Source organism: Lepisma saccharinum, chromosome 7 (assembly GCF_977018435.1).
Source record: "Lepisma saccharinum chromosome 7, izLepSacc3.1, whole genome shotgun sequence".
Taxonomy (NCBI): Eukaryota; Metazoa; Arthropoda; class Insecta; order Zygentoma; family Lepismatidae; genus Lepisma; species Lepisma saccharinum.
In genome coordinates, this window is record NC_139235.1 from 15,413,247 (window position 1) to 15,431,061 (window position 17,815).

The 17,815-nt window shown below is 36.3% G+C and overlaps 1 protein-coding gene across 2 annotated transcripts in view; it reads left to right on the plus strand.

Moving 5' to 3' along the window:
* Positions 1-6,159, plus strand: part of cdm (importin-13-like protein cdm) — a 54,641-nt gene extending 48,482 nt beyond the window's left edge. For both annotated transcript variants that reach the window (XM_083125026.1, XM_083125024.1), the window contains exons 16-18: positions 1,343-1,517; positions 2,618-2,755; positions 4,550-6,159. In XM_083125026.1, coding sequence (XP_082981152.1) covers positions 1,343-1,517; positions 2,618-2,726 — 284 coding nt within the window. In that variant the 3' untranslated portion in view covers positions 2,727-2,755; positions 4,550-6,159. The remainder of the gene's footprint in view (positions 1-1,342; positions 1,518-2,617; positions 2,756-4,549) is intronic.
* Positions 6,160-17,815: the final 11,656 nt, after the last annotated feature.

The following is a 17,815-nucleotide window of genomic DNA, read 5'->3' on the forward strand; positions in this document are numbered from 1 at the left end:
GGATGTGTATTGCCTTGAGCATTGTGCATTACCTCCGCAAATCACATAGGTTGTAATTTTGGCTAATGGTGGGTGGACGTCCTACGAATAAAGATTTTTTGTTGCAACATGGTGTTCGTATTTATCTTGTCCACCACCTGTATTTTGTTGAGCATACAAGGTGTCTGATAAGTCCATATTTTAAAATTGCTTTCTCGTTGCTTTGTTGTTGGAGTCACGTGTCCAGTCAGTAGTGCATCTCAGACATGGGTTTGATTCCATGGCTGCATTATCTCAGGTGGGAGTCCAAGTGTCCTTGCATATAACTGCTTTAGGGCCCATCTAGCCTCCAGATGATGTGTACTTGTGGATTAAAGGCAGCTAGAGAATGGTGCTGATCATATCATTCATGTGATACATTTCCTGTAAGCAGAGATTCATAGTCGATTCTGTTTTGTGTATGAGGACAGCATTATGAGTTAGCATGGAGTGTTAATTGGACATTACCCATTGTCTAGTGCTTTAAACTCTTATTCTAACACTGTGTTTTGAGAGAGCACCTCTTCTCTTGTACTCAGGTGAAATTTCTTTTGCCGGTGTTGGGAATCGAACCTAGGACAGACATAAAACATAAAATGCTGACACAAGGCAAAATTTATTGTATAAAAAAATATACATTAAAACGTAACGTTTGCACCCTCTAACAAGGTCTTCTTCAGATGAAGATTCACAATAGAGAAGAATTAGGAAGATCCTGTTTGAAGGTGGAAACGTTACGTTTGTATATCGCGTTTGTTACAACCTGTCCCGGTTCCCGTGCTAGCTGTTCACTGGCTTTTCTCCATGCTGGGGAAAGTCAAAGCCAGGCAGCCAATTAAAATACGCAACGTCGCAACAGCGGCTACGTAAGCGCCTCTCTTCTGGCTTCCATTCGCTCCTCGCTGCCCATCAGACGATTTTTTCCTCATTTCTCATTGGCACCGAAACTGTCGAGCGATCCCTAGCACGGGAAATGGGACAGGTTCTACCAAACGTGGTATAGTGTATATTTTTATACAATAAATTTTTCCTTGGTCAGCATTTTATGTTTTATTAACATGGAAAAGGCTTAACAGTGTTACAGATCTGTGATTTTACTCCTTGGCACCCCCGTTGGGTTGGTTAAAGCACCAGGTTTGTAGTAAATTCATCTCTGATCCACCCATCTTCTACCTCTCAAGGGTTAAAACATTTTTTAAAAAAAATCCATCAATTGTTGTAGGGTTAGGAAGTTCTTATTCCATGGCTTCATGTAGAATGTTTATTTTTTAAAAGTAATATTGCATTCAAGAGTGCTTAGTTATGGTATACTTCTTTTCTGCAGGTGGAGAATCTCCCCGTTCAGTAATGGAACACATGGCGGACGTTTTGCACGCACTTAACAAAAAGTACTTTGATAACTTATGTCGCTGGTTGAACCAGTTTTTAAGCCAAGATGGCTTCCCGTCCCAGAGGATAACAAAGGAACAGGCCGAACACTTCAAGAAAATGGTGCTTAAGTAAGTATTTTGTTTCTTCAGAATGAGATGCTTTGAATTGGTAACAATGGGAAACATTGTAGCAAGTTAAATTTGTTCAGAATGGCTATTCATGTTAGTATAAATATTACAAGTATCAAGGCTTCCACTAGTGTTCATATGTGCATATTTTATGGACAAAATGTAGCTTTTCCTGCACAAATAATGCATTTTTAATGTCTCATAATGTCGACTAATAATCATCAATCAACACTAATTGTTATTTAATTTATGTTAAAATTATGGCTGAACCAGGGATGTGTTCATGTCAACTTGTTCTTTGACATACGAAAGTAAAAATTATAAAACCATTATGCCTTGTTTCCATGATAACCAAAAACTCAATATGCTGACCAAGGCAGAATTTATTTTATTTTTAAAACATAAACTAAATGTTAATGTTTCAACCTTTTAGCAAGGTCTTCTTCAGACTGTACCAAACAAATGAAATAAGGTACTAAACAGGAAGATATATATATATACACAAAAATCACTCCCTTCCAGACACAAGATTATTAGAAAGTTGTTTATCTGGAACATTCCTTTCCAGGTGTTTCAGCAGGTGGCCTTCTCCTGTCAACTGTTGTTTCACCTGACAGGCGATTTAGATAAGCATTTCCTTTCATCTGGAAAGTGGTTGGACTCCTTATCTCAAGCTCTTTTTCCTTATATTTTCTATCTTCATTCCTCTTCCTTATTTTTTTCTCCTTCGCTCTTGTTCTTTCCACTCTTTCTAACACCTTCTTCCATTCTTTGTTTATCTTCAGTCCCCCATTCCAGTTCATTGTGTCATCTTCCCCTTTCTTCTCTATTTCCTTGGCCTCCTTCCATTTTCTCACTAGTACTCTCGTCTCCCTTCCTATCTGCTTAGCCTCATCCCACTGTAACATTTAGTTTATATTCTAGAAATTGGTCAGCATATTGACTTTTTGGAAAGTAAAAAGAATAAATTTGTAAACTTTATCTGTATATTCTCTTCATACATGATGCTATCTGCCATATTAGAAGCTCAAGCAAGTTACTTTTAGGATTAATTAAATCTAAATTAATTTTTAAAAAAATGTGTTATTCTTTCTGTATAGAGAGAGAGGTAACAAACGAAAACTGCAAGAAACAGTGAGGGAATTCACATTAATGTGTCGAGGTCTAATAGGAACGGAATATGCATCTCAGGTTCCACTGTTGTTTTGAACTTAACATAGCAGTAACCAAGATTTTAGGTAAGTAACTGTTGTTTACTTTACCATTATTTTATCCATGGTATCCTGCTCAGGGTTTTATTTCCATAATTGTTATGTGTTATTAAACACTAGTAATGGGCAGATTAATCGGTACTCTATCGGAATCAGCTGATATATGCATATCGGTTTATCGGTATAATTACCAATCCATTAACAAGTGCAATATTGTGCCATTTTGTTATAGTATTTATGGACGTACACAATGCCCATTTTGTACATTTTTTTAAGTAAATGTCTAAATATGCAGCTTCTTTTGCATTGCAAAAACCTGGTTCATCTGGTAACATACAGTTATTAAGGAGGTCAGTGAACCATTTTGAATTTTATGTCACATTGGTAGAATGTTGGTTATTGGCATCGGCAAATTTTATATCGGTGCTTTATCTGTATCTCCATTAAACACTGACAAAACTGAACTTAGGTGTTGCAGTAGGGAATGAAACAGAATTTAATTTATTGTAATGAGCTGTCTGCCTTCCCCATTTTGACTTTAATTTAATTGAATTAATTAATTTCAAAGAAACTCTGCAGATACATGAAAATATTGTAATACAGTATATGTTTACCTTAAAGTTGTTTTTATTCTTGTGGCAACCCAGGTTTGATACCTGGTGGAAGCAGATTGTGGTTCAGATCCCACTTTAATCTGTAGGTTCAGTCCCGATTAGCCTATCTGTGCATAAAGTGGACTTAAAACAAAAAGGCTAATAAGAACTCAGTTGTTGTGGCAATGTTTTGTCCTGGTTTCCCAGAAGTTTTTGAACAGCACACTACCACTATTATAGTGGCACTATATACACACATAACCTGAGGTTGGTTAGTCACTCTGATGTAGTTCTGTGAAGTTCAGCGAAATCAGAATGAAACATTGTCACAAGAATATAAATCACTAATAGTAACTGTATTACTGTATTAATATCCAACAGTTGTGTAGAAAACTTTTAATATTGCCTATTACAAATGGCAGGTATTTCCTCTCCTCCCCTCCCCCTCAATCTCTGGTATGAAAATTTTGGAAAATTTGAACAATCAGGGAATTCGGCTTAGGAGTGAAGAGAATGGTGAGAAGGTCATGGAATTTTTGTAAAAAATTATTCAATAACATCATGAACAAGACAAGAAATTTTTACATACACATTCTATATATTTTTCAAATATTTTGTCAGGAGTGTGGAATAAAGTAAATAGACTTTATTTTTAAAGGAGATATGATCCTGTCTTATGTGAAGATGGAGGTGCTAGTCTGCAAATTGGGAATTGTTTTAAACTTTTATGATTGCTGGCCATATTGACAATACATATATGTATGTATTTTTGACTTAAGTTCTGCTGACACTTACTCCAAAACCACGTGAGCATTTTCAGCAGTTTAAATCATAACTAAATAGATGCCAAACATATGAGCAGGAGGTCTGGCTTTATTGGGGATATAAATACATATATTATTATTATTATTACACCAAAATATATTATTATTATTATTATTACACCAAAAGTATTGGACAGATTATTGCTGGTGATCTGTAGAATGACGATGTGTATTCATTTGTGGATGTTCAGACCACACACTTGTTTTTTATGTGTGTATTTGGAAACTGCTTTGTCACAAAAGTCCATTTCTGAATTGCAATAAATCCCAGTGTGAAAAGAAAAATGGAATTTTTCCACATCGTGGACTCAGCATTGTGAGATGTTTTTAATCACTGTGAACATAGCTTATAAAATGCTCTTGTGGCCTTGTACTTAACCAGAACATGTTTATTTTCATTTAAGCTGGAAAGATCTTCACGCACGCCAGGGCAGTAATTTCTTCTGTGGTTATGTAATCCAGCTACTGAGGCAAAAACTACAGTAACATATTCCGTTCTTTAGTGTTAATTCATAGAACTCATTGAGAGAGAGATAGCGAAGAATGAAATTTAGAAATATTTTGTTCATTTCCACGGTGTTCCTAAGTTATTTTGTTTTTATTGTAAGAGATGGGTGTATATGTAAGTTATACTTCTGATATGTACAAATATTTTCTTCCTTTGCTATCATGATATGTTCAAAGAAGAAAATGCTGATTGGAGCATGTTTCTGTCAGTATTGTAATATATTTATCTGGAGTTCATCTCGTCTAATAACTGGTTCGATTCCACATTCTTTTGTGAAGAAATAGTATTTTGTACTGATGCTATGGAGACGAAACTGTTTCTAATATACAGAGAATTTTATGATGAAATTTTTGTTTGTGTGTGACAAATGTGACGAAGTGATTCTTTATTTCACCAACCGGAAGTTTTTAAAATAAAATTATGATAAGATTAGAAGTTCATGGATGTTTTAGTTAGTTCATATTACGAATAATGTGACTTTTATAAGATCATTACAAGTTTGGGTGCTGGAAGATTCCAAACCTTTAGCACAGTAAGAGTCCTCATTTTGTCATCTTTTAGTCGTCATAATCATGGTAGCAACTGGAAAGGCAAGAGCTTAGTGAGGAATTGCTGGAATAGCAGTGAGAGGTAAATTTATAGAAGCCACTGATGGGAAAAAGTCATAGCTTGTGTTATTATATCTTTACCTTTGTTGCTATTGTTATTTATTGTTTCAGAAAAATTATTATTTTCTCATTATTGTTGAACTCCATTGTTGTAATTAACTTCAGTTTCCTTCCTGTAAACATCACAGAATTACTACTTTCAACTTGAAAAATCCTGAGAATGTATCTACTGATAGCATGAAAGCTAAATGTAAATTTACACAAAGTATGAACGAAACCTTTCATTTTCTGTTGGGATTATGAATATAATGTGATCACCTTAATTATTTTTATGTCTTAAGATATAATTGTTGAAGGATTCATCAAATGTTCTTGGCAATGGAGCTGTTCAGGCAATGCCAATTGCAGATGACAGCACATTAGCTGATATGCTGTTCTTTAATTTAAATACATGATGAATTTGATGCTGGACATGCTGTTATTATATTAAATTGCATATTCAATTTTATTTTAACCTGAGAAATTATGTCAGAAGAGGATTAGATAGAATTATATAAAAATAAAGTTGATCCTCAACAACAAAGACAATATTGAAACTTAAGAAAATTTGCATACTCTTTGTTTACAGTTTTCAAAATTTTAAGTGCTTTATTGTTGTGCATTCAGCACTAATACACCCTTATTTCCAAGATTTAAAATTTTGGAATGTTTTAGACCAAGAGAAAAAGGAAAGTACAAGGGAAAATATCTGCATAATATAAAATAAAATATACTTAACATTAAATTATTGGAGAGGCAATAGTGTACAATAATAAATATCGTATGACAGTAGAAAACTTCTTATGCCAAGTGCCAGCAACATATTTGTTAAAAACACTTAAAAAAAACACAAACAGCACGATAAAAAACACTTTAGCAGTTCTTCCGAGCTGTTTGTGTTGTTTGTGTGTTTTTAGTGTTTTTAACAAATAAATATCATGTTTACATTTAATACAGTTTTCTGGATTATTTGGAGAGTTTTCTCCAAATTCAACACCCATAATTGAATTACACATATTTGCAAACCAGAAAGGAACATAAAACATAATGTAGAATCAAAATCCTTGTATTGTCAGCGTACAGCAGCTAGGAATTTTTAGTGCTATTTGTGTGTAAACATGCTCTATTTAGCTAATTCCTGCTTTAATATATTAATTCTTGGTTTCACAAGAATGACATGTTTTGGAAAATTCTGAATTACAACATTACCTTAAAGGTTTAAAAAACAAATTTTCATTATCAATGTAGGCAAGATACTCTTCACTTTGGTAAAAATAATGTTTGAATAGTACACCACACAATATTTAGCTTAGGACACCCAAATGATGAACAAAATTTCCTGTGGACCTATGCTGGTGCCGCCACTAAAGACATCTGGCATTGAACAGCTCGCATTTACACTACATCCACACATCACATGCTGCAGTAACTAAAGTTTTTTTTTTAATTCCTCTTGAAATAATTTCATATTGACAACTGTGTTCTGGACTCAGCCAAAACAAACAATGCAATATTATTCTGTTTATGTGGCTTTTAATTTACCACAGTGCATAACATTTTTACAACTTTATAAACCAAACAATGAAGTCTGTTGTTTGCTTGTGTTGATAGTACAAGGGTCGTTCAAGGTTGACCGGGACTTTTATTTCTGCAGAGGAAATAGGTAGCAGAAGAAACACCAAACTATGTCAGTTTTTCAAAGTATTCTCCGTGCGCGCCGAGGCACCATTGCCATCGTTCTGGCAGCTCCCGAATTCCTTTGGCGTAGAAAGAACTTGGTTGTTGTCGTAGCCACTGGAGGACATCGCTCCGCAGTGCTTCGTCTGTCGTGAATTTCTTCCCTCCCAGATGGTCTTTAAACAAACAAATGATAATCACTGGGGCTAAATCCGGACTGTAGGGGGGATGGACTTCCCAGCGCATGTCAGCCAGAGTTGTTCTTGTCACATTGGCCGTGTGAGGGCGGGCATTGTCATGGAGAAGAATGACATTTCCAGACAACATCCCAGGTCTTTTCTTGCGAATGGACTTTTGTACAGCACCACTCAACAATGTGGAGTAATACTGGGCATTAATCGTGCTCCCTTTGTCCAGAAAATCCACATGGATAACGCCCTTCATGTCCCAGAAGACACTTGCCATGATCTTTCCAGCGGATGGCTGTGTTTTGCTTTTCTTGGGGGGTGGGGAACCTTTCGTACACTCTTGTCCGCGACATCGTTTGTTCACCATACTGTGCTTGCAATCGTCTGAAAATCTCAGCTGGTTTCACTTTCTCCTTCACGAGAAATTTGATTACACACCGCTGCTCCACATCCACAGACACACTGCTTGCCGCCATGTTCGCTGCAACTGCTGCGCATGCGCGAAATACGTCATGCCAGGCGCTAGTTACTCGCGAAGGAATACATTACGTCACCCGCACGTTTCATCATGATCCGGCTATTCATCGATTTTTTACGTACGAAAATCCCGGTCAACCTTGAACGACCCTTGTAAATTGATTTTCGGATGAAAATATTACTAAAACATGCATGTAAGTTTCTTACTACCATCATAATATCTGAAATTACCACTTCTAGTCATAAATCCAATGACTTTTCTTTATCGACACAATACTATGAATAGAATTTTACTAGTTTCTATAGTGTATCACAAAATTACACTGTTAGTTGAAGGTGCTCCAGCAAAACTACAGAAAATTGTGTTTTGTTTATGTTATTTTCATATAACTGAAGTGTTTTCAATAGTTAAGTACAGCAGTGCCCATTTTAATGGAGGTATCAAAAGAGCGTGTGGTCACTTTCAGATCACAGTGACAAGTGATGTGTCTCTTGGAAACAAACCTACAGAAGTGATACATTTCAGTTGCATGTCACTTCAACTGCAATGTTTTGTTATTGTGTTGCCTCATTCTGTTGTTTGTACATACACAGCAAAATGCTTTTTACATACTGGGCCTGTGTCGCTTGTCATTTCGGTGTGGAACCTCCATGCCACATGTAGCTAGTCACTTATCAATTTGGTTTGAAAATTCCCTAAGATTTAAACCATTTTTAAAATAAAATCTTCATCATTTGGCTAAGAGAAGCAGAGAAAAGAATTGTGCCTTTTAAGTAAAATAAAAATATGTATACAAAGTACTTATTTAAAAATACTCTCTCCTTTAATCCATGAAGTTTAACAAGTTTCCATTGATATTACCTTATTTATATAAAATAAAAGGTAGCTTTTAGAATTTGCCACATGTCTGTTTTTTTTTTAAAAACAATGTGTTTCTTGTATGTTATCTCCTTTGTTTTACTTGTAGTTGATTGTTGTTCACAGAGGAAAGGAAGGAAGTGTCTTTTTTATATATATATATTTTGGGACAATTCATTGTAGTATTGGTGAATGACAGTCATATTTTCAATAGTGCAAATAGCATTGTGTTTTATTACGTTGAGATAGAAAATTAATGTAGTTTCTCATTTCTGGACATGCTGTTCTCCTTGACCTTGGTTACTAGATGTGATGTACAGGAATATAAAGGACTAAGTAAGAAAATCGAAATGCCATTAACTCAAAATCTGTGATAGTTGATTTTTTTTATTGTTTCTAGAAGGCAGACACAGTTCTAGCTAGGTATTTCAGAAGTTCACTTACATAAACTTATATTATCTTGTTATTCTGGCGGCAAAGAATTTAGATATAATTCCATGTAATTTTGTATATGTCTTTGCTCCTGTGAAATTATAATTTGACTTGAAAGTGAACATTTCCTTTGTTCCTATGTAAAATAACTTTTTTATGCTTATTTGCTGCGAGACTAACTTGATAAAGTAACATTAATTTTTCACAGTAATGGAAATCTTTAATGTAAATATTTGTAAATATTTTAGTAGTAAGAATTACAAAACATAACTCTTTTTTGTGAAAAATGACATTTGAACGAGTTTTATAAAGTTGTGAGTGATGTATCTTTGTGCAGAATTATGACTATTTAACTAAGTCTGAGAATTGTATGTTAGTAAATAGTGGTATTGTATGTTTGTCATTTTGTAGTGTGTATATATAACTTTGTAAAAATATACCTTCTTTGATTATGTGAAAATTTGTGCACAAATTATGTAACTTCCATGTATTGATACCAGTCTTATTTATTGACTTATTTTATACAAAGTTGTTTAGTTTGTTCTAAAGGTCATGTGATTTTCCACATATGTACAGAACCAAATACTTACCAAAAGCAAACTGTCTTTGAATTGTTTCTTAAAGCTGTGAAGCTGAACTGTAGATGTGCAAAGGTCGAAACTAACTATATATTACTTTGTGAAAAATTAAGAAAATAAATATATCTTCTAAACACTGTCAGAAAAATTAATTTTCTATTTGGCCATAAGTGTAGGCATACAGTTGATGCTGTATTACTTCTGTGATATTTTTAGTGAATAAATTTAATTGTGAAGTAAGCCTAGTTTATTATTCCATATCTGTGTGTGTATGTGTGTGTACATGCATGTTCACACACACACACACACAAAATGATAAATCTATGTATGAAATCCACATAATTGATGTGAGCATTTCAGACTTAATAATAAATAGCCGAATGAGATTTTTCAAATTATACACTCCTCACAAAAAGTTTGGAATATTTTTACATTAGGCACTGGTAGGCACAGCCTTGGAACGCAACAGCGCATGGTATCTGTCTGTCTGCTGGATGTTATTGTGTTTTTGCCGACATATGCCACCGTGCCCATCACCTATTGCCCAATATCAATATTCCAAACTTTTTGTGAGCGTTCAGACCGAAACAGCGTTCAACATGTGTTGTTTAGAAACCAATGTTCAGAATTAAATACAACTTTTCATACCTAAGCAACATGCTTAGGATAGAGCAGTGGTAACTGTCGCCTTGTAATCAAGGAGTCCTGGGTTAGATACCCAGTGGAGGCACATAGTGTTTGATCCCACTTTAAACTGTAGGTCCAGTCCTGATTAGCTTTTCTGTGCATAAAGTGGACTTGAAGAAAAACTCAAACATGACAAGCTGCACATATCGTTCAGACTAGAACATTTTCTCAACATCGTGCATCATGAGTCACGATACCTTGGTCTGTTGGTAGTGAATGCTTTTCTACAAATTGGATGGTGCCCTTCATGCTTCAGTGTCAAACACCCCATGTCACTTGCCGCTGTGTTCTGAAAGCTCCGTTAGATTTAATGCGGAGAGTTGTGGTGGTCTAATTAATAGGGCATGTAACTGCACCTGGATGTGCTCCAGCAAAGGTGATCAGAAGGATTTCTGAGGCTTAGCTAGATTGTAATTGATGGCTTCCTGGTAAATGTAGCTGGAGCCTGGTGCTGATCACATTGCACCCCCTGTGGCCGAGATCGAAGGTGTGACGTCAGACAATGTACAGGGGAGAACTTTACTTATTACCTATTCGATCTCGGCAGAACACCTCTCACTTATTTATTTTGTCATTTTTTACATTCGTACTTAACTACATTGCGAAAGATTCTTTAAGGTGTAATTTTGATTCTTTCACGAAAATAACTTCAATTTTTCACATTAAGAGTAATTATTGTTCTTCCTTTTTTCGCTTGCATAACACACAATATGGCAGGCGCAGCTTGAGTAGCAAGGTGGACCATGTGGGTATGCAGTGTTTCCAACCTTCGTAACCAAAAAATACCTGAATAGCCCCACAAACCATTGACGGATAGCCACAAAAACCATTCACAGATAGCCCCATGAGCCATTTCTGGCAAGGTTCGGTTAGGTTAGGCAAGCATAGTTAAAATTTTGTTCGTAAAACAATGCGATACAGCTTTAAAAAAAAATCACCTTCACTTCTTGCAAAACAATGGCATGGTTGGAAACACTGACAGGGGGTTACGTCATAAAACGTACAGAACATCCGGCTCAAATACAAGCAACGGTAATTGTTCATCGGAGAGATATTTTTCTTCAAAACTACATGAATTCCCGGTCGAATAGATTACACGATGGAAGAAAATATGTCCATGAACTTTCAGAATGCTACAGAAACTCATTTCCGTAAGTAGATTCTCCTGTAAAAATGAAGAAATCCATCCTGCCGAGATCGAACTGTTACCCTTTACTTTTGTAGATTCAAATACTGTGGTAAAAAAAAAATACTAAATTACAGATAATTTTCTGTTTTAGAAAACAAAGATCACTTTGAGGATGCAAGCAAGATCACACGATGGAGATTGCTCCAAGTACTTCCTCTCTTTTGATGCAGTCTTGCCAGAAGCAAATTTACCCAAGAAACAGTATTCTGTGTGGCAGTATAGTTCTACGCAGATATAAAAAAATATCACACAACCAACACCTGAAATTGAGGAAAGAATTACTCTTTTTTTCAATTAAACTAGTTATATTTAATTTTTAATGTACTTAAAAAATATATAAATGATTACATATATTACATGTGTGATACACAGGTGTATCATTCAAGTGAATTAAAAGAATAAATATTTTAACTAGAACAAATATTATGGAGAAAAAACATAACTTCTTATCAAGAATGAATTAAAATACTTGTAATAACTAAAGTTCCTACCAAACTGATTAAAAGTTCAGGCTGTAAAGAGGCACTCTGCACACAGGTGGTCGAAAACACGACAATGTTCAACCACACCAAGAATTATATTGGGTGTAAACTCTGGCATCAGAGCGTTGTTCACCTGCAAGGAAGAGTAAATTCCGGTGGGAGAGCCATCATAAAAAGTTTGTTCAGATTGGCTAATTGGGACTGGAATTACAGTTTAAATTGGAATGTGAACCACTGTGCCTTCACTGGGAATCAAATTTGTGATCCCTTGATTACAAGGTGACAGCATCAACCACTATTCCATCAGGGAAGCTCAAGGGAAATTTCAGGAGCTACTTGTGAAATGTAATATCAGACCTTGTCGGTGGAGTTCAGTAAATTCTAACAAAACGGCTAATCCTTTTAATGACTTTCAAAATTAAAGAGTATTCTTTATTATTATTTTTCAAAATGATATATAATTTGACAGCTATGTTTAATGCATTAGAAGTAAAATGACTCCTGAATGTCAAGGTCCAGTTAGAAACACTGATGCGTGAATGCGTGGTTATGTAAATATAGTTTGCATGCTTATACACAAAAATAGAATGAATATTGATATTTGTCTGTACTGTGTGAAAAAGTAATACATAAGTAATTATTACTTTCAGAATGAAGTACCAAATTACTTTGAAACAAAATTTTTTGTTATTGTATGGACTCGGATAATATTTTTCAATGCCGAATACTCACTCCATGCATCAAACATATGAGAGCGCAATTCCACAACCCAAAAGTACATACATGCACGATTACTTCTTCACAGCGATTATAAATTGCAGGTTAACTTTAATCTAACTGCAAATATTACATCTCATTCATTTCCAAATGATTTTTCATTCTCCTGTACACCGTGGAAATATCATCCATCATACCGAAGTCAGCTTGCGTGTATCCAAGTCAGAATATCCCACACAGGATGCAAGAAATTCTTGCCGAATTTTGTCAGTAAATAAACCCAGGAACAGCACCACACAGACAGAGTGACGGTGCCCGCCCCTTGACAAAAGGGTGGTCTGGCTCAACTATCATGAACGTCCACAGGATTTTTTCCAGGGAAACACTAATTTATTTTGAAGTTATCATTCTCCTGCAACACCCTTATAAGAATAACATAAATTACTGTGACTGGAATGAAATTATATGTGTGATATTCTCTGTTGACATTCATTTTAAAAGGGGGCGTGCCTCCTTTAAGACATTCTTTTCCCCATGTGTTCTGCTTGAAAACCTAAAGTTCAGTCAGTGTGCTCCCTAACATTTTCCAAAATTTCCTCAACATGCCATTTTGTTACGACCCCCCCCTCTCAAATGCTAATTTCTGAAAAAAACTCCTGCGAGTGTATTAGTGCGTGTACCTTTTATTACATTTCAAATGTCTGTTTCCTTCCATTGTGTTGTGTGGCAGTTTTCGAAGCAGTTTTACCCCAGAGCGTTCTTCTGCAGTTACAGTAGTACGGGCCATTTAGCCAAGGTCACATTGTGAGGAGTTTGAATTTCGTGTAAAGTGGGATCGATGAGTAATACCTTGCAAATTGTCCATCACCATGTCCGCGCACTCTATTTGACCCAATAAGAGCTTCAAGAATTAAAAAGAAAACTCAAAACAAGCTGTTGACAACTTCTGCACCGGCATACATAAAAATCCATCGCTTAAAAACACGCAGGATATAAGAGAAAAATTAATGAAAATAGTCATGGACAATTTGCAGGGCAATACTAGTGGATTGCACTGTACCTGGCAACAACAGCAAAAGCAGTGTTGCCAATCATGATATTTAGTCATACTCATCCTATGTATGCCGAAGATTTCCTGCAAAGACTAATTAAAGTAAACTTTTGCTCATCTAAGTTTCATATATCATTGCAGAACTGTGATCCTACAAAGGTAATGCAATGAATGCATCTTTTATTCTGCACAACAGCGTCTGTCTGTAGCTGTACTTTCTTTTTTTTACGTATATAGGTTGGTAACGCTGATTTCAGGCTAGCAGACGAAAATAAAATACAAAATATACGAGAGGTAGGTTCAACTTTCAAATATGTAATATAAATACTTCTGGATTTTCTTTCCGCACATGTGGAACCTATTTATAATCTATACATGTAAGTATAGGAGACGTTAGAGATACAAGATGAAAACGATACGACTTGATTTATCGGCAATAGAACTGTAAGAAGTGCATTAAACATTTTGTAATTCTTTAACATACGTACATCCATAAATTGCAAGCTCTAGCCAATGTCGTTTACTAAACGCAGTGTTGCCAACAGCACGAGAGAAAAACGGGCTAAATCGCACCCAAAATGGAGCTAAAATTTACATCCAAGGGGCTAGATTTACAGAGGTGCGGCTGCACACTGAAAAAAAAAACTGGTTCTTAATTCTTGGGTGTTTTGGTGCAAAATTTCTGAAACTCAAGAACCACAACTAATCAACTGTCAAGATGAGGGGCATACGCTCAACCAAATTAAATGTTCTTAACTTAAATAATTTATTTCCCCCGTAAATTGTGGTGCAATAGATTACACAAAAGCATTACACATTTTCGGCATGTTCCTCCTTCATATATATGCACACGTACACTCACACACACACACACACACACGGCCGCACGCACGAACTGGCGAGCCTCACTGTTACGAACGATTCGTTGATTCCGCACCGCACTTCTGTGAACTTTCAAGAACCAGATGCAATGCAACTGAACAAAGATTCGCATTTTCTGGAATCGACGTTATCCGTAATTCGCCTCGGGCTACACAGCATACCCCAAAACCAGAAACAAGGGGATAAAGTGACAATGTGCACTTGCTACCTACTCCCCAGGAGGGGTCGCAGGACGAGCTTGCAGGTGCAGAGGAGGGTCGGTTAAGTGATTTTTTCTTTGCAGTTTACTGAAATACCAAAAAACATTTCATTACTGAAAGGGCTAGATTTGTAGCAAGATTTCTCTCTGTAGGGCTAAAAAGCCCCTTGGGGCTTTTGCTGAATTTTGGGGCTGAGTACGTACTGAAAAGAGCCAGTTCTGGCCCCAAAAGGGCCAACTTGGCAACACTGACTAAACGATTTTAAGATGCAGTTTTTCCTTGTGGAGATACACTTCTGCCCAGTAGATCTTATTCATAGTGTGGTAACTAGTAGCACTACGGACACGATATAGTTGTATTTTTTATTCAGTTTGTTACAGACACATTTCTTCAATTTTACACAAGAAACTACTTACGGAAATGAGTTTCTCCAAGGTTTACAAGGTTCGTCGAGGTATTTTCTTTCATCGTGGAATATATTTGACTGGGAAATCATGTATTTTTCAAGTGAAATATCTCACCGACGCACAATTGCCATTGCTTTCATTTGCTTGCCCTACGACAACCGGATGCGGAACGACTTGAGATGACCGGACCCCTCTCCGATTTTCTTCACATTTGGCATAGTCACTAATTGAGGCCTCCTAATCACGAATCTAAAGTTAAAATTTGTCGGAAACGTCTAGAAATTGCAAAATAAGCGAAAATAAGGCGTTAGTTTTCGGAATGGAAACTGTCGATTTTCGCGAATTTTTTTGTTTCACAACCAAATGTATATTCCTGATACTACCACAACACCAAACATTAACTATGTTTGCCTAACCTAACCATCTAACCTAATCTAACCTAATCTGGCCGATGGTTCAGGCGGCTAGCGTCAATGGTTCACAATTTCTAGACGTGGCTGACAAATTTTAACTTCAGATTCGTGATTAGGAGGTCTCAGTTAATGAGTATGTCAAATATGAAGAAAATCTGAGAGGGGTCCGGTCATCTCAAGTCATACCTCGGATGCTGCATATGTTTGATGACGTATGCCCCTCTCAGTGTTTCAAACCCATTTTCTTTTACTATGCTTGCCAAACGTAACCAAACCTAACCTAACCTTATCGGAAATGGTTCGTGGGGCTATCCGTCAGCTACCCATGCATAATGTACAAGTTGCACAAGTGACTAACACGATAGTAGGTATTTTTCGGTGAAGGATGTTGGAAACACTGCATGCCTACTATGGTAGTCAAGATTTGCCGGTACTACTTTACTATACCTGAGACACCTGGGAATCATTTCTTTCGCACTTTTTTACATTGCTAACGTACTATTCTGCATTCCGGAACACTTATTTAGGTGAAATAATTGAATTTGTTAGGAAAGTAATGTATATTTCTTACATTTACGAGTACTTACTGTTCTTGTTTATTTCCACACACAACATGGCGATAGCTTACCGTTGATCGTTCCTTGAGCCAGAAAAACCATTGACGTTAGCCCAAAAATTCACGATAGCCCCACAAACCATCACGGGGACGAGGTATGCCTACTAGGTTAGGTTAGGCCTGTTAGGTTTGGTTCCATTAACACTCCTTTCGTTCAGTTTAGCATATACGGACAATACGAGAGCGTATTGTGCTCTCATGCAGGAAGCAAATGGCGGCAGCAGCAATAGCGCGTCGGAAATAGATTTTCGTACAAAACCACATGCATTCGCATTAAAATTAATCAAAATTACATTCCCGAACATCAACAACGCTACAGAAAATGATTTGCGTAAGTACTTTCTCCTGTAAATTTGAAGAAATCTGTCTCAGGTATAGTAAAGTGTTACCGATTTGCCCGCCATATTCTGTGTTATGGAAGCGAAAAAAAGGAGTCAAAGAAATTACTCTGTGAAAAATTGTGTTTTTTTTCTTCGTGTAAAAAGCATAATGGCACCTTGAACTATGTTCTGCAATACCCAATTGGTAAGTACGAACCATGCGAAACACAAAATATCCGATTTTAATGTGTGTCCGATCTATGAAACTGGTACCATTTTTTTTTAAATGTTTGTTATTCCCCAAAAAGAGACTGTTAAATGAGGAAGAAATGTATCTATTTTATGCTCAGATAAGTGACAGAACCAACGTGCCTTAATTAATTTGCTCATTTTAAAGATGCAGAGAGCATTAATTTGTAAAACAATGTGTCATGAAAAGTAGGTTGTGTAGGGTGACCAGATTTTCTGAAACGTAATGCAGGACATCCATGGATGCGTATGGGGGAAATTGCAAGTGTAACTAAAATAATCTAGGCTCAAGTGCACCCTCTCCCCCACTCTTTGGCAAAGAAATAGTTCGCTGCCTTTTTTGACTCTCTTTGCACTGAAGCATCTAGTTGGATACACGGTGCAACACCAAGTCATCTAGTTCGTTGATTCGGAGTCAAGTAGTGTATTTGGTGTCTGCACTACCTTCCGGACCGGTGTATGTGTGGTGTATGGTCACGTGGTGAGTACTAACTAATCAAATGACCATTTAAAACAGCATTTGTTGAATCTTTTGAACTTGAACACCACTTTCCGTCTAGTTGGTCGAACGTAATTTCCTTGCACCACCCTGACACTGGTTACACCTGCATTGCACCGAGTGTCAAATAGTGCAGCCAACTAGACGGCGCTAATCATGCTGCTTACATGTCTCCTGAAATGTTTCACAATTCTCTTTGATCTATTTTCTTCTTGATTTAAGTTTTATTATTTAACGTCGCCTTTCTGTCACTTTTGGCTAATTGTAATAATGAATATGAGTGATGTGATTAAATTTATGAATGGCCACTCGCAAAGAACATCCATGCCCAGGCCGGGATTCAATCCCAGGAGGTCTTCCCTTCTTACGTATTTCCCTTTTCATTTCTCTCTTTTTTGTTCTTCCTTTTGATTTTCTTTTTAATTTTACAGATTAACCTTTCTATCTCTCTCATTCTTACTGTATTTTTGTGGTTCTCTTCTTACCATAAAACATCCATACATTGTGAAATAATATTAAAATATTAATCAATAGTGAGAATATATTCATCTCTTGCCACAGCTGTAGTAATCATCTCATCAATGCATCAAAC